Here is a 24403-nt window from a genome sequence, read left to right as displayed (position 1 = left end):
CAGGCTATGTCTTCACTGCAATTATTTCGGGATACAATAGCTATCCCACATCTAACAGTAAGCCCGTTATTTTGGGCTTGCTATTCTGACATTCCTGTAAACCTCAATCCATGAGGAGTAAGGGATGTTATGGAATAGTGGGCTATTTAAAAATTACAAAATAAGATACGCAATTTGCGTAGCTCAAATTGTGTATCTTATTTTGCCCTACAGCACAGTGTAGACACACCCCTAGAGTACAGAGGTGTAAGTCTATTAATACACATATTGCTTACCTGCACCCAGTTTACCAAAAAATCTAGATCATACCTGTCTTCTTTCTTACTGACCACTTGCCTAATTTTGTGTCATTTGCAAACTTTATCAGTGACAATTTTATGTTTTCTTCCAGGACACAAAAATTTTAAACAAGGTAAGGATAGGAACCAATCCCTGAGACCCTATTAGAAACACACATATACAGTTATCATTCTCTGTTTACAATAACATTTTGAAATGTGGGTTTTACCCACGAAAACTTATGCCCTAATAAATCTGTTAGTCTAAAGCATCACAGGACTCCCCATTGTTTTTACAGATAAAGACTAACACAGCTACCCGGTGAAATTTTGAGACCTGTCAATTAGTCAGCTTTTAATCCATTTAATATTTTAAATCTTTTAATGTTTTAATCAAAATTTCATGTGGTACCAAGTCAACAGTATGCTACATAAATACTATTACCTTTATTAACCAAACTTGTAATTATATTTAAATATATCTTATAAATTTTACAAAAGTGCTATTTTCCATTAATCTATGTTGATTGTCATTAATTTTATCCCCCTCTTTTAATTCTTTATTTGTTGAGTCCTGTATCAGTCACTCCATTATCTTGCCCTGGACTGATGTCAGATTCACAGGCCTATGATTACCTGAGTAATCTTGTTCACCCTTTTAAAATATTGGCACAATAGTTTACTTCCAATCTCTTGGAACTTCCCAGATATCTCGAGATATAACGAAAATCAACATTAATGCTCCAGAGAGCTCCACATCCCGCCCTTCAAAAAAACTGGGTGCAAGTTATCCAGACCTACTCATTTATATACGTCTGACTTTTGTTGCTGCTCTTTTATCAGCCTCCTGAAATACTAGTGGAATGGAAAGTCCCCCACAACTGTTGATCATTCAAGGAAAACCTCTTTCAGATGCAACTGCAGTAAAAAGAGCAAACAAAATGCAAGAACACAGAATGGGATGATGATTAATACAAAAAAATATTCTACTGACTTTTTATTAGGAATGTGAACATGTACTCATGTGCATGGTTAACCGATTAGCTCAGGCTAACCCTCATGATTATGCACAGCCCCCCTTTCCCACCTCCTGTGCTGCTGCCTCTGTATCAAAGGTAGCAGCACTGGGGGGGAAGGGGGGGAGGGAGAAAGGCAGGAATTAGTACACTTAAAAGCTCCCACCCCACATGTAACCATTGAAATTTTCACATTTACAAAAAGACACACATTTTAACATCCCTATTTTGTATATATTAAAGGTGCACTGTATTTTTTATGCAGTACTGGGCACTGCACATCAAAACAGATATTTCTGAATTACAGGTGAATCAGAAAAAGGAAACAGGAATAATACAGGGCCTAGAAAACTCTCTGATGAAAAGAGAAGGGGTTTGGGACTATTACCTTGGAGAGAAATAAATAAGAGAAGGCTTGATAATAATCTATAAAATAAACTTGAGATAAAGAGTGTCTGTTAGCCTGGTCTCATAACTGAATGAAATTAAAAGATGAGTAATTCAAAACTGAGAAAAAGAAATACATTTTTAAATAATGTAATTAAACTATGGAAATCTTTATCACAGGATGTCATTGAGGCCAAGAACTTCATAAAATTCAAAGAGAAATTGAGTTAGATGGATAACAAGAATATCAAATTGTTATCGCAAAAGGAGATGAGCTTCTGAAGAATACAATACTTCATTTCAGATTTTAAGCAATCTCTCACAAGCAGTGATTAAGATGAGACCATCATGGAGACATTTTATCTCACGTTTGCCTATTATAGTGTGTTTCCACCTTCCTCTGAAATTAGCTACTGTTGGAGACAAGATACTGGATTGAATAATCCGCAGATCTGATCCAGACTGGTTATTCCTAAATTCACATTCCTTTCTTCTGCACATTTTACATGATTCAGGCACTTTATGGGACTGAAACTTGTGACACAACGGAAATTTCTCTTAGTATCCCTTATGTGCTGCATGTTTAACCAGGTGGTGGGAATAGGGTGTTTTACTCTTTGCAGAGAGACAGCAATCCAGGTGTGACTGTTGCCTAGCTGCCTGGGCTCCATACAGCAGGGCCCACAGCCATCATGGGCCCCTGGGCAAGGGGGGGGGGGGGGAGAAGGGCTGACTGTGCCTCAGAAGGAGTGGGGCCAGGGGCAGCCAGCCCTCAGTGGCACCGGGAGCGTGGTGCTGGGCCCTTACCCCTGCCCTCAGAGCTGCGCTGAGCGCATGCCACCTCACTCAGATGGCAATTTACAGGGCCTGTGGCTCCTTTTGAATTGCTGGGCCCCAGGGCAACTGCCCCCTTTTGCCTCCCTTGTCCCACACCCATGGAGAACCTAGAAGACAATGAACTAGACATCTGGTTGTCTCACTTGTACTGTACTCTCGGTCTTATAATGTGCACTTAATATTGAGCTCAACTAACTTACAGCACTGTAACTAAGTTAAATGGATTTAGTCCAGATTTACATCAGTGTAAATAAAATCAGAATGAAGGTTGTCAGACAATTTAAAAAATTAACCATGCATGATTACATAATGGAATACAAATGATTTAAATATTTTGGATCTTTTCTATATTTTCAAATATATTGATTAGAATTACAACTAAGAACGCAAAGTGCACATTGCTCACTTTATATTTATTTTTATTTAAAAAACTGACACTGTATAAATAAAAGCAATTGTATTTTTCCAATTCCCCCATTACAAGTATTGCAGTGCAATCTCTTTATCATGAAAGCTGAACTTGCAAATGTACTATTATGTAAAAAAAAAACTGCATTCAAAAAACTGCATTCAAAAATAAAAAACAATGTAAAACTTGAGACTAGAGCCTTCAAGTCTACTCAGTTCTACTTCTTGTTCAGACAACTGCTTGGATAAAAAGATAGTTTACATTTGCAGAAGATGATGCTGCCCACTTCTTGTTTACAATGTCACCTGTAAGTAAAAACAGGCATTCACATGGCACTGTTGTAGCTGGTGTTGCAAGACATTTACATGCTAGCTGTGCTAAGGATTCATATGTCCTGTCATGCTTCAACCATCATTGCAAAGAACAAACATCCATGCTGATAATGGATTCTGCTCAATAAAGGTCCAAAGCAGCGCGGACCAATACATGTTCATTTTCATTATCTGAGTCACATGCTACCAGAAGAAAGGTGATAATCTTTTCTGGTGGTTTGGGTTCTGCAGCTTTCGCATCATCGAAGTGCTGCTCATTTAAGACTTCTACAAGAATGCTCTCCAACTTCATCCAAGATATCAGATTCTTAAACCTTGGGTTGAGTGTTGTAGCTATCTTTAGAAATGTTGCATAAGTACTTTATTTGTGCTATGTCAATTCTGCAGTGAAAATGTTCTTAAAATGAACATGTGCTGTGTTGTCATCCAGGACTGCAAGAAGAAGAAGTTACTCATCCTGTGCAGTAACAATGGTTCTTCGAGATGCATATCCAGTAGGTGCTCCACTGTAGATGTCGGGCTTGTCCCGGTGCTGCAGATCGGAGATCTTTTCCAGCCGTAGTCTGCCAGACCATGCATGCGCGAAGTGCAGCTCATGGCTTTTTGTGCCATTTGAGTGTGCGCGGTCCGGCTCCCGCCAGTTCCTCCTACCTCTTGGTCTGAAAGACATAAAAAAAGAAATACTCCGAAGAGGGGAGGAGGGCGGGTCGTGGAGCACCCACGGGACACGCATCTCAAAGAACCATTGTTACTGCACAGGGTGAGTAACTTCCTCCTCTTCTTCGAGCAGTGTCCCGTGGGTGCTCCACTGTAGGTGAATGTACAGCAATAGCTCATGAAGGAGGAGGATTTGAAGCTAACATGCCGTAACTGTGGATAGTACTGCTGACGCCACCACCGAATATGGTATGAGGAGATTGCTAGACATTATGCCATTCCCAAAGGTTAAATTCAATGACCATGTAGCTGCCCTACAAATATCTTTCAGCAACGCTTCCTTGAAGAAAGCAGTGGCTGCTGCAACAGCTCGAGTAGAGTGGGCTCTCATTGTCGACAGTAGCAGCCTATTTCATAGGGTATAGCATCTTCTTATACATTCCACAATAATGGAGGAGAGGTGCTGTGGAGATAGTGGGCAGCCCATAGAACGTTCCACTATTGATACTAGAAGTGTGTCCGATATCTGGAAAGATCTAGTTCTTTCAGTACAGAAGGCCAGTGCTCATCTCACGTCCAAGGTGTGTAGACATGCATGCTTGGGCGAAGGGTGTGGTTTGGAGTAGAAGATGGCCAAAACTATACGCTCATTAATATGAAACTGTGAGTTCACTTTGGGGAGGAAATGCGGTTGTGGCTGTAATATAACCCCTTGGTGGATGAATACCGTGTAAGGGATTGAAGCTGATAAAGCAGCTAATTCGCCAACTCTCCTTGCTGAAGTTATTGCCAGCAAGAAAATGACTTTCGTGGAAAGGGTGTGAAGGTCGCACGTTGCTAAAGGCAACCCATCAAGGGTTTACCTATCAATACATTCAAGACCATTTCAAGATCCCAAGGATCTGCGGGTTGCGCATGATGTGGATATAAGTTGGTCATTCCCTTCAGGAATCTTCTCATTATCAGATGGGAGAATACTGACTATCCCTCTACAGGGTACTTTAATGGAAGAGCAGGTAAGGCCAGAGTTTTTGAGATGCACCAAGTAGTTGAATAGAAGCAGAAGTCAGATATAGACCCATTTGGGAACAGCAGGATGAGAAGCAAGACCATTTGGAGAGGTAAGTAGTTGCAATGGATGATTTTCTACTGTGTAGCAATATGTGTTTGACAGATTGTGAGCATGTTATTTCTGCCTGTTGGAACCAATTAGGTACCATGCCATCAGTGTGAGATGATCGATCTATGGATAGAGCAGGGAGTGTCGACTCTGCATAAGCAGATCGTGTCGTCTCAGTACACGGAGAACATGTCGACATACAATGGAGGTAAGGGAACCATATCTGCCGTGGCCAAGAGGGGGCTATTAGGATCACCGTGGCCTCATCCCGAACGATTTTCTCCGCAACCCTGGGTATTAGAAGCATGGGGGAGGGGGAACGCATATGATAGATGATGACCTCAATTGTAGAGAAAAGCGTCACCTTTCAAATTTCATCCAATTCCCGCTCTCAAGCAGTATTGAGGACATTTCGCGTTGAGGTGAGTAGTAAATAGGTCTACTGTCGGAAACCCCCAACATTGGAATATCGTAGAAAGTACCTTGGGATGCAGTTCCCATTCATGGTTGAGTGAGAAGTGACTGCTCAGGGCGTCCGCTGTGCAGTTGTGCTGACTGGGGAGGTACTCCGCAATTAGAAAGATACTGTGATGGTTGCAGAGATTCCATAAACATATCGCTTCTACACATAGTGAGTGGGATCTAGCTCTCCCTTGTTTGTTTATGTAATAAACGGTCGTCATATTGTCAGTGAGGATTCGCGTGACTTGTCCTCGAATAATTGGAAGGAAATGTTGGCAGGTGTTGTACACTGCTAAGTTTTAGAAAGTTGATGTGCAGCAGCGATTCGTAGGGAACCCACAAGCCCTGTACCTGCTCGTGCCTGAGGTGGGCATCCCATCTGATGAGTGACGCATCAGTCGTAATCCGTACTGTTGGCTGAGAGTGATGGAAGGGTACGCCCGACATGAGATTATCTGGAACGGTCCACTAAGCCAGTGACGCTCTGACACGAGTGGGAATTGCTATTGTCCTGTGGATGTCGCGGGCATTTGGAGGGCATATCTTCGCCATCCAGTGCTGAAAGCAACAAAAATGTAACCTTGCGTGTTTGATGACATACGTCATGGACACCATGTGTCCCATGAGTTGTAGGCACTGTAGTATGGAGACCCTTGAATGCTCAACAAAACCTGGAGCAGATCCTGAATTGTCTGTAATCTGGTTATTGGCAAGAAACCTTGTTCAAGAATGGAGTAGAGACGAGCACCGATAAATTGTATTGATTGTTGCGGTTCCAAAGATGACTTTGGGATATTGAGAATGAGACCCAGCACTTTGAAGACTATGCACGTGGTGTTTGTGGCATGATGTGCTTCCATTGATGACTGAGCTCCGATTAAGCAGTCGTCAAGGTATGGAAAAAATCAACACGCCTAGATGATGAAGATACGCGGTCACTACAGCAAGGGTCTTGGAGAAATCCCTTGGAGCCAACGAGGGACTGAACATCAGGACCTTGTACTGGAAATGGTCTGTACCGATTTGAAAACGTAAAAATCTCCTGTGGGCCGGATGAACAGCGACATGGAAATGTGTGTCCTGGAGATCGAGGGATGTGAACCAGTCCCCACCTTGAACTGCTGGGATGATTGTGGGTAGGATGACCATTCGAAATTGTTGTTTTCATAGATAACGGTTCAGGCCACAAAGATCCAATATTGGCCTCTATCCCCCCCAATTTCTTTTCTGTGATAAAGTATCGGGAGTAGAACCCTCTGCCCTTGAATTCGTCCGGAACGGACTGTATTGCATCGATAGTGAGTAGACGAATGGCCTCCTGCCTGAGCAGGGACTTGTGAGATGGGTCCCTGAAAAAGGAAAGGGCAGGGGAAAGAGGTGAGGTAGCGACGTGAATGGAATGGTATAACCCAGCGGAATGGTTTGAAGGACCCATTTGTCATTAGTAATGTGGGTCCAGCATTGAAGGTAGGGTCTTAGACGGTGATGGAAGACCGTATTTGTAGCACCCAGGCAGTTGATGGTTACCCTGCTGGGTAGCCACCTTCGGAGAAGGTCGTCTCCGTTGTTGCCGTTGTCTGGCTCTGTTGTTCATGGGGTTTGTGGGGTGGAGGATGATGGGGAAAAGGTCTTTGTTTCTGGTAGGGAGTATACCTTTTCCAGAAGTACGGTGGCGCGTACTTGAGGGTAATCCTAGAGTCCTTCCCCAAGTGGTGCAATTGGTCTGTCTTATTTGAAAACAGGTTCTGCCTCTTGAAGGGAAGGTCTTCGACTTTCGACAAAAGATCTTTAGGGGCAGACGACTGCTGCAGCCAGGACACCCTGCGCATAACGACTGATGTAGCTAAGTCTATACCAATGCAAATGAAACGTGGATTAGCATTTTGCTATGCTTCATTTGCATAATTTATTCAAGCCGTTTTTGCGCAATAACAAGCAGTGTGTGGACAGGGTTTTTTTGCCCAACAATCCCATTTTGCACAAGATCTTTATGCCTCTCCTTATGCTAATCTGCGCTTCATTTGCAGAGGCACTGCTGGCAAAGCCAGCAGTGTAGACATAGCCCAGTGGTCCCCAACGCGGTGTCCGCGGGCGCCATGGCGCCCGCCGGGGCATTTGTGTGTGCCCGCCAACAACCTGGGCCGGCCCCGCCCTCGGCACGCGGCACACTGGAGGCGCCGGCCCCAGGCACGCGACACGCACTGGTGCCTGGTGCGCGGTGCTCGGGCAGCCCCAGCCCCGGGGCACATGCGGGCGCGTGGCACTGGTGCCGGCCCCAGGCACACGGCTCGGGCGGCGGCGCCAGCCCCGGGCCCACGGCACAAGGCGCTCGGGCAGCCCATGTACATGCCGGCGCAGGGGGAAAGGGCATCCCCGCCCCTGACGTGCCCCAGGATGCACGGCCCCACCCCCCGGGCGCCTGGCGCGTGAGTGGCCCCGCCCCCGGGCGCCCGGGAGCCTCTAAAGGTTGGGGACCACTGACATAGCCTAAGTGACTGTCTGAACCAAAAGTAGGACTGAATGACTTGTAAGCTCTATGATTTTATATTGTTTTGATTTTGAGTCCAATTATGTAAAACAAATCCACCATGGCAAGAAACTGCACTACAGTATTTGTATAAGGCCTCAATTGGAGTATTGTGTCCAGTTCGGGGCACCATATTTCAAAAAAAATGTGGAGAAGTTGGAAAAAGTCCAGAGAAGAACAACAAAAATGATTAAAGGTTTAGAAAACATGAGCTATGAGGGAAGGCTGAAGGAATTGGGCTTGTTTAGTTTGGAAAAGAAAAGACTAAGAGGGGACATAATAGCAATTTTCAGGTATCTAAAAGGGTACCACAGGGAGGAGGAGGAAAATTGTTCTCCTTGATCTCTGATAAGACAAGAAGCAATGGGCTTAAACTGCAGCAAGGGAGGTTTAGGTTGGACATTAGGAAAAACTTTCTGTCAGGGTGATTAAATACCGGAATAAATTGCCTAGGGAGGTTGTGAAATCTCCATCACTGGAGATAATTAAGAGCAGGTTAGACAGACAGCTATCAGGGATGATCTAAATGGAGCTTGGTCCCGCTATGAGGGTAGGGTACTGGACTTCATGATCTCTCAAGGTCCCTTCCAGATCTAGCATTCTATGATTCTATAAAGTGAACAGAAAAATATTTATTTTGTTTAACATTTATACAGTGCAAATATTTGTAAAAAAAATATAAATTGAGCACTGAACACATATATTCTGTGTTATAATTGAAATCAATATACGTGAAAATGTAAAAAAGCATCCATACATTTTTAATAAATTTCAACTGATATTCTATTTAACAGTGTGGATAAAACTCTGATTGTGATTAATTTTAATCACAATTAATTTTTTAGTTAATCACATGAGTTAAATGTGATTAATGGAGAGCCCTAATCTGAATTTAGCCCCAAGTATAATACACCTGCATTTTTCAGATTACATTGGGCTCCAATCTTTACACTGCACTATTATGCTTTTGTTTCTCAAACATTTATAACTTTATTACTTTCTTCCCAGTTTTAAGAGAACAAAACCTTCATTTTTAAAGCAAGTTACATGATACCAACAAACCATCATTGTCTTATGCTATTCTTATTGAATTTAAAGGAATTAATCAAAGTCTACTAGAATCATAGAGCTGAAAGAGATCTCTGGAGGTCATCAAGTCCAGCCTCCTGCTCTAGGCAGGACCAATTCCAATTAGATCAACCCAGCCAGGGTTTTGTCAAGCCGAGACTTAAACACCTTTAGGGATGGAGACTCCACTACTTCCCTAGGTAACCCATTCCAGTGTTTCACCACTCTCCTAGTGAAATAGTTTTTCCTAATATCCAACCTGGACCTCTCCCACCACAACTTGAGACCATTGCTCCTTGTTCTGCCATCCGTCACTACTGAGAACAGCTTTTCTTCATCCTCTTTGGAACCTCCCTTCAGGAAGTTGAAGGTTGCTATCAAATCCCCCCGCACTCTTCACTTCTGCAGACTAATCAGACCCAAATCCCTCAGCCTCTCCTCATAGGTCATATGCTCCAGCCCCCTAATCATTTTGGTTGCCCTCCGCTGGACCCTCTTCAATGCGTCCACATCCTTTTTGTAGTGGGTGGGCCCAGAATTGGACGCAATACTCCAGATGTGGCCCCACCAGAGCCGAATAAAGGGGATTAATGACATCTCTGGATCTGCTAGCAATGCTCCTCTTAATGCAACCTAATATGCCATTAGCCTTCTTGGCTACAAGGGCACACTGTTGACTCATATCCAGCTTCTCATCCACTGGAATCCCCAGGTCCTTTTCTGCAGAACTGCTACAGTACTTAGCTGGTTGGTCCCCAGCCTATAACAATGCTTGGGATTCTTCCGTCCCAAGTGCAGGACTTTGCACTTATCCTTGTTGAACCTCATCAGATTTCTTGTAGCCCAATCCTCCAGTTTGTCTAAGTCACTCTGGACTCTATCCCTGCCCTCCAGCGTATCTACCTCTCCCCCTAGCTCAGTGTCTATCTGCAAACTTGCCGAGGGTGCAATCCATCCCCTCATCCAGGTCATTAATAAAGATATTAAACAAAACTGGTCCTAGAACCGAACCTTGGGGCACTCCGCTAGAAACCAACTGCCATCCTGACATCGAGCCGTTGATCACTACCCGTTGGGCCCGGCCTTCTAGCCAGTTTTCTATCCATCTTACCATTCATTTACCCAATTCACATTCCCTTAACTTGCTGGCAAGAATATTGTGGGAGACCGTATCAAAAGCCCTGCTAAAGTCAAGGTATATCACATCCACTGACTTTCCCATGTCCACAGAGTCAGTTACCTCATCATAGAAGCTAATCAGATTGGTCAGGCACGACTTGCCCTTTGTGAATCCATGCTGACTATTCCTAATCACTTTCCTCTTGGTTCCTGGAAAAATCATGGAAGGTAACTCATGTAAATTACAGTTCAATCCTTTAAATCTTTATTCCCTTAAGTAGTCCTCAGTCTCACTGAACTACTCAGACAACTTGAATGTGCAAGAGGCTCCTTATGATTACATAGCGGTTAAACATTTGACAGCCTGGGTCTAATGTAACCTGTAATATAACTCAACACCACCAAAAAGCCTAAAAACATTATTTTTAGTATTGTTACAAAACATTGTCACATGTTCGGATATTACTTTTAGAATACTATTATTCTTAGCACTCTCTTGCTACCTTCTGAAGTCTAGCACAAATTGAGGAGACACAACACAACGCATAATTTCTAATAATCTAAATATCAAACTTAGTATCACAATCCAAACTAGTAGCTTATATACTATAAAGCAAGTAACAGAAATTACACTTCAGAATAGTGCATCCTACTGTTTCAACTGACTCATCTATGGCTTCAGCTGATTTAGAGAAAATGTTTAGAGATTGCACATTCCATTTTGCTTGCCTTCTCTTTTTCGATTTCTCAAATTCCCCTTTCACCAGATTTTTAAATATTTGTTGCTTCTGATGGAGTAAGAGTAATCTTTAAAAACAATATACTTAGGATGATGGTGGATTCTCCACCACTGATATTTGAAATCATATTTTGAGGAAGCTGTATGGCATGTCTACTCAACTTTGGAAGCCCCGGGAGCCACAATGATACTCACAGCACATGCCGAGGGCAGCAACTTAAGTGTGGTTGCATATACATGCAAATATACATGCAAATATATGCATACAGCTTCTTTCACACAATGCCCCAGTGCTCCCAGCACTTCCTCCCTGGGGACTAGAAATGCCGACACTCTGTACCCATCTGTTCCAGCCAGTCTGTCCCCTTGCCTCTCCATTGTGGAGCGTATTCCCAGTGGAGGCCTTGTTCAAAGTATCCCACCTGTGGGCCGTGTGTTGAGCCCCTCATAAACCCAAACCACACCATGGACCGCAAACAAACGGGCCACAGGCTGCATGCAACCCACAGGCCATGTGTTGAGTAGCCCTGCTGTATGACCTGCGCTATCCAGGAAGTTAGACTAGAGGATCACAATGGTCCATACCAGACATGGAATCAATATAAATACAGTAGAACTGCAGAGTTATGAATATCTTGGAAATGGAGATAGAAATGTAGCCGTGTTAGTTTGATGTAGCTGAAACAAAATACAGGACTATGTAGCACTTTGAAGACTAACAAGATGGTTTATTAGATGATGAGCTTTTGTGGGCCAGACCCACTTCCACTGCCAATTTTCTTCCACTATTTGATCTGAGGAAGTGGGTCTGGCCCACGAAAGCTCATCATCTAATAAACCATCTTGTTAGTCTGTAAAGTGCTACATAGTCCTGTATTTTGTTTGGGAATGGAGATTATTCATAACTCTAAAATGTACAAAACTCTAAACAAAATGTTATGATTGCTCTTTCCAAAGTTCATAACTGAACTCTGACTTAATACAGCTTTTCAACTTTTCTGTGCAAAATAAAAATGCTGCTTTCCCTTCTTTTTTAGTAGTTTACATTTAACATAATGCTGTACTATATTTCTTTGGAGCATGGAAGGGCCTCTGCTGCTGCATGATTATGTAATTCCAGTTCTAAATGAGGTGTACGATTATCTGATCAGTTTGTAACTCTGATGTTCTATTGTACAATGAACTTACCAGCACTACATAGATCTAGGGAAACAAATATATATTTTCCATGTGTACGGCTGTACTTTCTGTCAAGGCTTTTCCTTTTCAAATTCCCCCTCTAAAAGCTTTGTTAGCTTTGAGTTAAGAAACCTCAACATTATCCCTACTCCATTTCATGTCCCTTATTTTCCTAACACATTCAGTTTTAAAACACCCATACATATGAACAATTAATATTTGAACATGTAGGGTATAGGGTTACCAAGTGTCCAGTTTTGAACCGGACAATCCAGTATTTGAGCTTTCTGTTTGGGAAACAAATTGAGAAAATATGAATGTCTGGTATTTTCTAAATAAGATGTAATGTAGATTGTGATGAAATGTCACGTGCATCCCGTATTTTTGTTGAAACCATTTGGCAACCCTAGTAGGAGGCATGGTGAAGTACAGGGTTTTGCAGGCTCTGGGTGGGAGTCTGGGAGCTGGAGAGGGGTAGCATAGGGTGTGGAAGGGAGTTGGAGTGGGAGAGGGTGAGGGAAGTGCAGGCTCTGGGAGGGATGCAGGAGGCGGCAAGGGGCATCGTTCAGAAAAAGTTTTGTTATTTTGCCTCTTCATTCAAATTCCGGAGGAAACCAAAATATTGGGATTTCCAACAGGATGGAAAGTATGTTTTTTTTAATCATGTCTTGTGGGGCATAGGGATGTAAAATCCCGTTTAATTAGTTAACCAGTTAAACATTAAGTTTAACCAATTAACTGATTAATCAAGGATGGGCAGGCTTGAGCAGCCCCTGCCCGTAGTGCAGGGGCTGCTCCAGCCCAGGTGCTTCCGGCCCTGCAGGGACTGTCAACTCCCAACCCCTGTGAGCTGGAGCAGCCCAACACCCACAGCATCAGAGAATGGAAATAGCTGGCAGACCCAAGCAGTTCCATTGGCTCATCCCAGTGCAAATCTACAAGCGTGTACTGAATGAGGATAATAGCTGCATGTATGTTTAATTTTAAAATTTCAAAAATAGATTGCATTATACTCAATAATATAACAGAAAGAAAGAATAGCATGGTGAAAAGTCATAAGTATAGAGGGGTCCACAGTGGTTAGCTATAGGAATTCAAGAGACACAAAGAAAACAGGGCAAAATTTCAAAAGGAGCATTTAAAAAAAGGTTTGCTCTTCAACAATTAGTAAAGATTTTACAGAGAAAATTAAACTGTCATCCAAAGAGTTATTGAGCCAAATTTGGAGACTGAATTCAATTATTAAGAACATAAGAACAGCCATACTGGATCAGACCAACGGTCCATCCAGCCCAGTATACTGTCTGCCGACAGTGACCAGTGCCAGATGCCCCAGAGGGAGGGAACACAACAAGTAATCCTCATATGATTCCTCGCCTGTCACCCACCTCCAGAGAAACAGAAACTAGGGACACCATTCCTACCCATCCTGGCTAATAGATTCATGGAGATTAATTCCATCAATGGGTATCTAGCTCTTTTTTGAACCCTGTTAAAGTCCTATTAAAGTTTGAAACACAGTGATTTTAGTCCTATTTTAAGTACAAACTTCAGTACAAGCTTAACTTTGAACAGCTTCCTATCTGAATTTCTAACCAGAATATCCTTTTAAATTTTCCAGATTACAAATCATTTTATATTCACAGATGAGCACAAGGCACTTTAAATCATCCCCGATATATTTATTATTACATTGCCACATATTGTAGGCAAATTGCACAACCAAACTGAGTCAATTGCATTTTCCCTAATTAACTTTGTTTCTCATACATATTTTTCCCACATATTAAATCCAATTATCTTCTAGGTTTTTAAAGGAATACATTCAATACTCTTCCCTTCCCCAAAATGTACTCAAGAATATTTCAGTCCTACTTTGTGATTTTTAATAGAAACCATGATATTATATACATCACAGTAAGCTTTTACATCAATTATTTCTTTACATACATATACTTTACTTAGGTTACATAACCATTTTTCTGTTTTATATCACAAATACGATACAGTTAGGGAGCAATATTTGGCATACATGTACATATATGATATAATCACTGTCACTGGTATTCTACAAAGTGGCATTACCAAAAATTGAATAACAAGAGGCTGGAAACCCAGGCACAAGTACGCAGGAAGCAAATGGAGATTTTCTTTTTGGCTAACCCCTTTTATCAGTTGCACCCCCATCCTCTTTCCCTGACAGCAGGCTATACCCTGGTACTCTTCCCTAGTCCTCCACAGAAGGTAGGTTTGTCCTATCTTCTAGCTCTCCAACTACACTTAGTTCCTCCTCCACCCTCTCTCCTAGCTTTTCCCATAGCCTGTGACTTACCCTCCACCCTAGCACACTGAACATAAAGCATTACTTGCCCCTCATTTTCTAGGTCCACCCTTCACCACAGACAGGCTGCCCCATCTGATTCACCCTCTCCACTGCAGGTTGTGGCATCATTTTTTTTCCCACTTGCCCCATAAGCTGCACCCCACATCCTCTCCCCTAGTTCTCACTGCACATATCAGTTAGACTAAGGGTGAGGGTGTTTCTCCCAATGACACACAGAATGTAACCATCCTTTCCTAACCTCCCATCATCCCCCTCCCTACCCTCATGTCACCCTCTCTGAAGCCTACAAGGCAAAACCTGGGTGATCAGATGTGCACACCACGTCTCCCTTCCCCATGAACTGTTCCACATGCACTCCCACACTCTATATATAGGGTGTACCCCCAACACATTGGAAAGACCACATTTCCCCTTCTCCCCATTTTCCTTTCTAGGCCACACAGGGCCAGATTAAGGTGTGGGCGAGCTGGGCAGCTGCCCAGGATGCCAACCTATGGGGGGCACCTGATTGAAGTGGTAAGGGGCGCCGTGTGCCCGGGTGTGCAGCCATGCATGTGCCATTCACCTGGGGGCATGGTGCCCCTTACCATGTCAATCAGGCGCCACATGCCCAGGGGCAGGGCTGCGCATGTGCTGCGTGCCTGCTGCCCGGGGCACAAGTATAGCTCGGTCCCGCACTGAGGCCACCCCCCCACACATTTCTAAACATTTCTCTCCCTTAGACCTTTCTCCTCCCCATACACTCCCACAGCCTCTGTCCCAGATGGCCACCTCCTTCCCACAAGTTGCCCCTATCCTCCGACCTAGCCCATTTTCTTGCACATTTTCCCCTTTGACTCCCTGTCCTCCCTGTAGGCTGCAATCCCCTCCCGCTTAGATGCTTCTCTCCTCAGACTGCCTCTGAACACCTCTACACCCTTCCATTCTCCTCCAACATTACTCCCATCCTCTCTTCTAGAGTGCCACTCCTTTCAGATGCCCACTTTTTTTCTTGCGGACTTCCCCTATCCTTTCTATTAGAAGCCCTTTTGCAAACAGACTGCATCCACTTCTGCCCTAGACTCCCTCCACACAGGCAGCTCTCCAATTCCATCCAAAATGCCACTCTCCCAACTAGCTCCCCACCACCCACGTCCACCCTCCATTCCCCTCTATCTTCCTCTCCCCACCTGCTCATCCCCCTCCTACTCCCACCCTACATCGCTCTTTCCCCACAGGCTCCCCCCTCCCACCAACTCCCCCCCTTCTCCCCTCCCACCTCCATCCCCCCTTCTCCTCTCCCCGGCTCCCCCACTCCCACCTCCGCCCTCCATTCCCCTCTCTCCTCCTCTCCCCGCCAGCTCATCCCCCCTCCTACACCCGCCCTACATTGCTCTCCCCCCACCAGCTGCCCCCTCTCCCTCCTCCACCTTACATCCCCCCTTCTCCCCTCTGGTTCCCCCCCCCCCCTCCCACCTCCCCTCCGCCCCCCTCCCCCCTCTGCCCCACCTCCCCTCCGGCTGCCCCACATCCCCCCTCCCACCTCCCCCCACCTCCCCTCCGGCTGCCCCCTCCCCCCTCTGCCCCACCTCCCCTCCGGCTGCCCCACCTTCCCCCCTCCCACCTCCGCCCCACCTCCCCTCCGGCTGCCCCACATTCCCCCTCCCACCTCTGCCCCACATTCCCCCCCGGCTCCCCACATTCCCCCCTCCCACCTCTGCCCCACATTCCCCCCTCCGCTGCCCCACATTCCCCCCTCCCACCTCTGCCCCACCTCCCCCCGGCTGCCCCACATTCCCCCCTCCCACCTCTGCCCCACATTCCCCCCTCCGGCTGCCCCACATCCCCCTCCCCCCTCTGTCCCACCTCCCCCCCCGGCTGCCCCACATTCCCCCCTCCCCCCTCTGCCCCACCTCCCCCCGCTGCCCCACATTCCCCCCTCCCACCTCTGCCCCACATCCCCGCTCCCCCCGCCCCGGCTGCCGGGCCGCGCTCACCTGTCGGCGGGGGCGGGGGCCGCTGCCCTCCCCGGGAGCTGTCCGCCGGCGCCTGGTGCTGACGGCGGCTTGGCGGCCCCGAGCGGCGACGGCTGCCCCGGCGCCCCTCCCCCGGCTGCGCCGCCCTCCAGGCTGGCCTCGTTCCCCATGGCGGCGGGGCGCGGCGCTCGGGCCGGCGGGACTAGCCAGGCTCCCTCAGCGCAGCGCCGCCTGCCCCGCCATCAGCCCAGCGCCTCCATCGCCGCTGCCCAATCACTGCGCCTGCGCCAGCCGTGCGCGTGCCCCCTCTCCCGCCGTCACAAGCCGCGCCTCGGAGACGCGCACGGCCGAGCCAATGGCAGCAAGCCCTAGGTTCTGATCCGCCCATCTTGGGCACGTGCACTGACTAGCCAATCACAGCTCCAGCACTGGGACAGGCGCACCAATCAACTCCACCCTGAAGTTCGCCTCTGGCCTGCCCCGGACCCTCTTGCCTAAGTTCCTTGCGGCATGCGCACGGACTGGCCAATGGGAGCCAGTCGGGCCCGCCCATCGCAGAGCGTGCGCATGTTCCTCCATAGAAGTTCGGCCCATCTCTAACGTCACCTAGCGCTCCTCCAATAGCAGCTGCCTGTGCTTGGATCCTGAGAGTCCAGCCGCTGGAGTAGGCGCAGCTTCTTGGCCCATGGGAGCCTTGCTGCGCCTGCCCCGCCCCAAGCCAATCCCCTTGCCAAAGGCAGTTTTGTGGAGAGGCTCAGCCAGCGAAAGTGAGAATTCTGCCAGAGCTCTTTAAATCCAACCCAAAACAGGAGGATGTGGTGATAGCCACTTTTGGGTTCATGTCTTTTCCCAGATGGCAGTTTTGAAACATAAGGGAGCAAAACACAATCTTCAGGGGCATAAATTAATTCTGTTTAGCCAAATGTTTAACAGCAATTCAGTGTATCGTGGTCACACTATAAACAAACTCTCCCAAGTCTGAAACAAAAAACAGGACTATGTAGCACTTTACAGACTAACAAGATCGTTTATTAGGTGATGAGCTTTCGTGGGCCAGACCCACTTCCTCAGATCAAATAGTGGAAGAAAATTGTCACATCCATATATACCAAAGGATAAAATTTTAAAAAAATGAACACATATGACTACTTTCTTCCACTATTTGATCTGGGAAGTGGGTCTGACCCACGAAAGCTCATCATCTAATAAACCATCTTGTTAGTCTTTAAAGTGCTACATTGTCCTGTTTTTTGTTTCAGCTACACCAGACTAACACGGCTACATTTCTATCACTACTCTCCTAAGTCTGTCTTTGTGCAAGATAAAGCAGGCAGGAATAGAGTATTTGTCTTTGGCACAAATTAAAAGAAAAGGCTACTTACTGTAACTGTGGTTGTTTAAAATACATGTCTGCATTACGCCTTTTGCCTTGCAGTACTTAGAGGGGTGGCACTCATGCCTTTTGTTTGTTGTACCTCCCCTGGCTATATGCAAGCAGTGCCTCCATGCAGCGTCAGCCCCAGCCACCGGAGCAGCTGCCCTCTATGCAGCGCTGACCCCAGCCTCCAGAGCAGCCACCCTTCACGTGGTGCTGGCCCTGTCCATCCTCCAAGCAGTGCTGGCCCCAGCCAATGGAGCAGCCGCCCTCCATATGACTGTTGAATTTGTAGAGCCTATTTTTGTGCATGTATCATTCTATGTGAAGTTAGAAATATGAAGTGTGAATCTGTTTATATTTCTAAATGTGCTAATGAGGGTGTGACGGGGCAAGCCCACACCACCCAGGGACGCCCCCCCCCCCGGGAGGCATTGTGGGTCGGGAGGCTAGGCAACCACCGGCGTTGTCCCGGTTGCTCGGCAGCTGCGCAAGCCGCCCACAGCTCCAGCGCGGCGAGCGACGTCAGCCGGAGTACGCCACGCCGCCGGCCACGTTGCCGTGGCAACGGGCCGGCGCTCAGACGCAGGGGCGGGGACGCCAAGACGCGCTGATGCCATGGCTCCGGCGCCAGACTCAAACGGCCGGCGCCGAGAGAAGGACAGAGGGGGAACGCCTCGGGAACGGAGGCAAGCGGCCAGAAGAGCAGCCGGCAGACTCATCCCCAGCGGTTCCCCCGTGCAGACCCCGGACCTGGAACAGTGAGTAACCCGACGGGGAGCCCTGAACCCGGCATCAAGGTTACGGGAAGGGAAGGAAGCAGCCCAGGGCAGAGTCAGGAACGAATGATGGGCTGACGAGTTACGGGTGCACACCCCGTCAGCCGGGTCGGGTCGAGATGATCCCGTACCCTTAGGGCCCTGGGCTGGGGCCTGTGAGAGTGGGTGGGCCCAGGCCCCCCTTCCCCTCCCGTCTTGCCTGGGAGAGGGAAACCAAAGACAGAGGTGTCTAAAAGAGAGATTGTGCACGCTGGTGGGGACATAGCAGTGAGACACTTGGGGGGGGGGGTACGCCGCAGGGCAGCGTCCGAGTTGTCACAGAGGGCTATTACTGATATTCCAGTACTTAATGATTCAGTACTCAAACTAGGATGTAAGATATTGAGTAATTGGATAATTGTGTAACCACATCAAATTTTAGTGGATACATGATTATTCGATAGTCCCTGGGGCAGGGCCAGTAGCCAGTGCATTCCTTGCCCCACTCCCAGGGAGCCCTCTGTCACCTTGTACTGCTGACTCTCTATCAGAGGCAGCAGCATGGGGTGGCAAGCAGGATCCAGTCTGTGAGGGGAGCTGGTTTAAACACTGGCTCCCCGTGCAGACCGGCTCTCACCTGGCCACCCTGCGCTGCTGACTCTGATACAGAGGCAGCAGCTCCAAATGGCAGCAGCCTCTCTCTGTGGGGAGTCCGAGTTCACCATGGACAAAGGCTGCGCCAGCATCCCACAGAGCAGCCTCTGTCTGCAGCAAGCCTGAGCCCCCTGTTCTGTTCTGCAGTAGCCTCCCCTCCCCCGCACTGCTGCTTCTGCCAGTATGGAGGGGCAGGGAATAGCCCACTTCTCTTGAGTACTGTATCTTGCCTGGCCCCCACTGCTGTGGAAGGCAGCAAGGGGGAGCAGGGGGCTCTGTGCAGCCGGCATGCATGGAGAACTAGCTTAAAAACCAGCTCCCCATGCATATGGGCGGCTGCCTCTCTATGAGAGGCAGCAGTGTAGGGGTGGGGCAGGTGGCTCTGCAGGATCTGGTGCTAATGTGGAGCCAGCTCCCACCTCCCTGCCCCTTACTGCCTCTGTATCAGCAGCAGCAAGGGGAGCATGCATATAGTCGATAGGATTGACTGATAAGCCTAGGCCAGTGGTATCCAACCTTTTTTCACCCAAGATCACTTTTTAAATGTCAAGGCAAGCCAAGATCTACACCATCCCTTCCCCAAGACTCCATCCCTTCCTTGAGGCCCCACCCTCTCCATTCTCCTCCTCTCCATCACTTGCTGTCCCCAGCCCTTACTCACTCTCACTGGGTTGAGACAGGAGGTGGGGGCCCTGGGGTGGGAATGAAGGGTTTGGGTGTGGGAAAGGGTGAGGTGCAAGCTCTGGGAGGGAATTTGGGTGCAGGAGGATGTGGAGAAGGGGATGGTAGCTCCAGGCTGCAGAGTGTTAGAATCAGGTGGAGGGTGTGGGGATGCAGGAGTTTGGGTTGGGAGTATGATGGGCTCAGGACACAGATTTGCAGTGTGTGGATGGGGCAGGAGTGTTGTGACAGAAGACTGAGGATGTGGGGGTGCAGGAGTTTGAGGATGTGATGAGCTCAGGGCAGGGGGTTCAGGTGTATGATGCGCTCAGAGTTGGTCTGTGGGGGGGTACAGGAGTGTTATGATGCTGCGGCCAGATGGGGGCTTGGCCCCAATAGGGGGCTTTTAAATAAAAGATTATGTCCAACACAAAATGTTTCAGCATTGTCTTTATTTATAGGAGGGGCAGGGAATGTTGTTTGGGGCAGGGGCCACTGACCCACATAAAAATCAGTCGGGGGCCACACAAGTGAGATGTAAAAAAAAACCCTCCAAAGCCCCCCAAGCCTCACTGATGTGGCTCTGTGATGGGCTGGACTAGGCCCCGATGCCCCCTACGAGGCCGGTAGCCTTGCCGCTCCCCATCCCAGCAAGAGAGGCAGAGAATAGGTCCTCTAGGCAGGATAGAGTGGCTGTTTCTCTGTCAGCCTATCAGGACTCAGCAGATGGGTATAAATGAAGCTACAGGGCTAGGGCCTGGCAGTTTCCTTCAGGAGCTCCACCCAGCCAGGTCTATATCCTGACTGGGAGACTAGCACTATGGCCAGCTCCCAGTGTGAGCTGAACCTAGACCAGGGCAAGGCCCGTGTCTGGTGGCCAAAGACTGGCCACTCACAAGTGGGTAGACTCCATTACGGGCCCCAATTGAGAGATCTCCCTCCACTAGCACTCCAGCCCCCTGCACTCTCTACACTGCCCGCTTCTAGAAGAGCTCTTGCGCAAGAGGGCTTATTCCTTGTGAGGAGAGGAATAACTCTTCCAAAAGAAGCCCTGTTTTCCGACGCTATACTGTAATTTAGCTTCTCTCCAAGTAAATTTAATTCTTTCCTTCAGTCTTCACGGCTGAGGATATTGGGGAGATTCCCAAACCTGAGCCATTCTTTTTAGGTGACAAAACTGAGGAATTGTCCCAGACTGAGGTGTAATTAGAAGAGGTTTGGGAACAAATTGATAAACTTAACAGTAACAAGTCACTGGGACTGGATGGCATTCACCCGAGAGTTCTGAAAGAAATTGCAGAACTATTAACTGTGGCTTGTAACCTATCCTTTAAATCCGCTTCTGTACCTAATGACTGGAAGATAACTAACGTGATACCAATATTTTAAAAGGGCTCTAGAGGTGATCCTGGCAATTACAGACCAGTAAGTCTAACATCAGTACTGGACAAATTAGTTGAAACTATAGTAAAGAATAAAATTGTCAGACACATGGATGAATATAATTTGTTGTGGGAAAGTCAACATGGTTTCTGTAAAGGGAAATCACGTCTTCCTAACCTGCTAGAGTTCTTTGAGGGGGTCCAATGGAAGTAGTATACTTAGATTTCCAGAAAGCCTTTGACAAGGTCCCTCACCAAAGAAAGGCTCTTAAGTAAAGTAAGTTGTCATGTGATAAGAGGGAAGGTCCTTTGTGGATTGGTAACTGGTTAAAAGACAGGAAATAAAGGGTAGGAATAAATGGTCAGTTTTCTGAGTGTAGAGATGTAACTAGTGGGGTCCCCCAAGGGTCTGTCCTGGGACCCATCCTATTGAACTTATTTATAAATGATCTAGACTAGAGAAAGTGGTAAACAGTGAGGCTGCGTCTTGACTGGCAAGTTTTTCCGCAAAAGCAAAAAATTGCCAGATGTCTACAATGGCCGCTTTGAATTTGCGCAAGAACACTGACGAACTAATGTAAGATTGTTAGTGTTCTTCCACAAATACAATGACTCTCCCATTCAGGGGGGAAAAGCATTTGCGCAAGAGGGCCAGTGTAGACAGCTGAGAACCATTTTGCGCAAAAAAGCCCTGATGGTGAAAATGGCAATTGGGGCTTTCTTGCGCAAAACCACGTCTAGATTGGCACGGACGCTTTTTCGCAAAAAGTGCTTTTGTGCAAAAGTGTCCATGCCAATCTAGACACTCTTTCCCACAAATGCTTTTAACTGAAAAACTTTTCCGTTTAAAAACATTTGCGGAAAATCATGCCAGTCTAGACGTAGCCTGAGGAGGCAAAATTTGCAGATAGTTCAGACCAAAGCAGACTGTGAAGAACTTCAGAAAGATCTCACCAAACTATGCGATTGGGCAACAAAATGTCAAATAAAATTTAATGTTGATAAATGTAAAATAATGCACATTGGAAAACATAATCCCAACTCTATATACAATATGATGGGAACTAATTTGGCCACAGCTGCTCAAGAGAGAGCTCTTGGGAGTCATTGTGGATAGTCCTCTGAAAACATCCACTCAGTGTGCAGCAGCAGTCAAAAAAATCAAATAGAATATTAGGAGTTATTAAAAAGGGATAGAGAATAAGACAGAAAATATCTTATTGCCTTAGTATGAAAGCATGGTATGCCCATATATTGAATACGGCATACCGATGTGGTCACCTCATCTAAAAAAAAAAGATATATTGGCTTTGGAAAAGGTTTAGAAAAGGGCAACAAAAATGATTAGGGGTTTGGAATGGTGCCCATATGAAGAAAGATTAAAAAGACTTGGGCTTTTCAGCTTAGAAAAAAGGAGACTACGGGTATGTCTACACTTGCACCCTTTTTCAAGAGAGGCATGCAAATGAAGACATTCAAAATCGCAAATGAAGCGGGATTTAAATATCCTGCGCTTCATTTGCATAATGATGTTATGGCGCTATTTCATGGAAGCACACAGTGCAGACAGAAGTGGGAACGAGACAATTCATGGTAAAGGCCAGAGGATGAAAAGTACTGCTCCATCCCTTGGAGATGTGTGTGATTGCTAGAGACCACTGGGCTGTCCTCAGAGCTATGCCACAGGTCTGTCCTATGCTCCAAGCTGGCGATTGCTTGCCATGCATGGGGTGAGGTGATGTATGCTTTCCTTAGAGGGACAGGCACTAGTTCTCCCCACCTGCACTCATATTCCTCAGCCTGTAGCTTCCTGCCGCTTGGCGCAAGCTCCACTCCTGCCTCCCTCCCCCTCTCCCACTCCAACACTCATGATTTATCACCATCTCTGGCCTGCACTCTTTCTGCCCACCCCACACGGATGCTGCTCCCACTCAGCGCCTGCACAGCCATCTGGTTAGATGCTCAGCTCTAGAGATATCCAGGCTGCTGAGGAAATACCAAATTAATGTGTAACTCTGCAGTTCACGGCTTTCCAGGTGCCCATGGCAGCTTCCCAGGCCTCAGCCTGACTGCAATGCTTCTGGCTGGAGCAGTAATAGAGATCCCAGATCAGTGCTCACAGACCCCGGACAGCCTTGTCACCCGCAAACTGGGGACAAAAAGACTGACTGAAGCCAATCCTTGCTACTGGCCAATTCATTCGAATTCACAGGAAGCCCACGAGGCTGCACAGCTTTCCTGTGGGAGTGGTGCTGCTTGTGCTATTCCCAGCTCAGGACTGGCACGTGGTGAGCCAGGCCCACGCATAGCACTCAACACCACATGAGATGTCCACAGTGCAGGGGCCTGGGCCCCCTCAGGGGCAGTTCTGTATCAGGAACCAGATCCTGACGATGGCAAACAAGAGGGCCAGACCCACTCTAACTAGCACACCAAGGCCTGCTGCTCAGCCTCTCTCCACCAGAACAGCTGGGTAGCCCCATCCTGGCTGGGGCTGACAGCGTGTGGAAGGTATGTCTGATGGGCTGCCCACATCACACCTGGCAACCGACCTACACATGCCTGCAGCACAAACCCAGACCGGGCTCTCAGGCCTCCCAACAAGCTGCTGGTGACATGGGACTTACTTGAAGTGAGCCAGGACCCAGCCAGGGCAGGGAAGACAAAGCACAGAGACACTCCCACAAGGCCCTGTCCTGAACCTGGCCTAGGGCTCACAGGGGACATGTTCCATTGTGAAGGCCAGGAAGCCAAAGTGCAGCTCACGTTGCAGGTGGGAGGGGGCCACAGCCCCATCCCCAGGCCAGGGGACAGGGAGAAAGTCAAGAGACCCCAGCGGGACCCTGGCAGTGCAGGCAGCTTCTCCTGGCCCCACCCCCCAGATGCTCCAATTCCCTCCAGAGCCCCACCCCCTCAGTTCCTCCCCAGCATCACCCAGCGCCCCGCCCCCAACTCTCCCCCCCCCCCGGCACCACCCGGCGCCCCGCCCCCAACTCTCCCCCCCCCCCCGGCACCACCCAGCGCCCCGCCCCCAACTCTCCCCCCCCCCCGGCACCACCCGGCGCCCCGCCCCGCCCCGCCCCGCCTGGGAGCCGTAGCTCCAGGTCCCGATGCGCCTCACGGCAAGAGCGGGATCTCGTGGTTG

At 47.7% G+C, this 24403-nt stretch overlaps 1 protein-coding gene across 2 annotated transcripts in view; it reads right to left on the bottom strand.

Moving 5' to 3' along the window:
* Positions 1-17413, bottom strand: part of BSN (bassoon presynaptic cytomatrix protein) — a 166260-nt gene extending 148847 nt beyond the window's left edge. The window contains exon 1 of one of the 2 annotated variants that reach the window (XR_012906554.2): positions 16451-17412. Coding sequence is in view for 1 of the 2 variants with exons in the window: in XM_075939578.2 (XP_075795693.2) it covers positions 16451-16599 (149 nt within the window). In the remaining variant the exon portion in view is untranslated. Of the gene's footprint in view, positions 1-16450 lie in introns of both variants that reach the window. The other variant, XM_075939578.2, reaches the window with a different exon arrangement.
* Positions 17414-24403: the final 6990 nt, after the last annotated feature.

This window comes from Pelodiscus sinensis, chromosome 11, assembly GCF_052426305.1.
Source record: "Pelodiscus sinensis isolate ZL-2025 chromosome 11, ASM5242630v1, whole genome shotgun sequence".
Classification (NCBI taxonomy): Eukaryota; Metazoa; Chordata; order Testudines; family Trionychidae; genus Pelodiscus; species Pelodiscus sinensis.
This window is presented reverse-complemented; position numbering and strand designations above follow the sequence as displayed.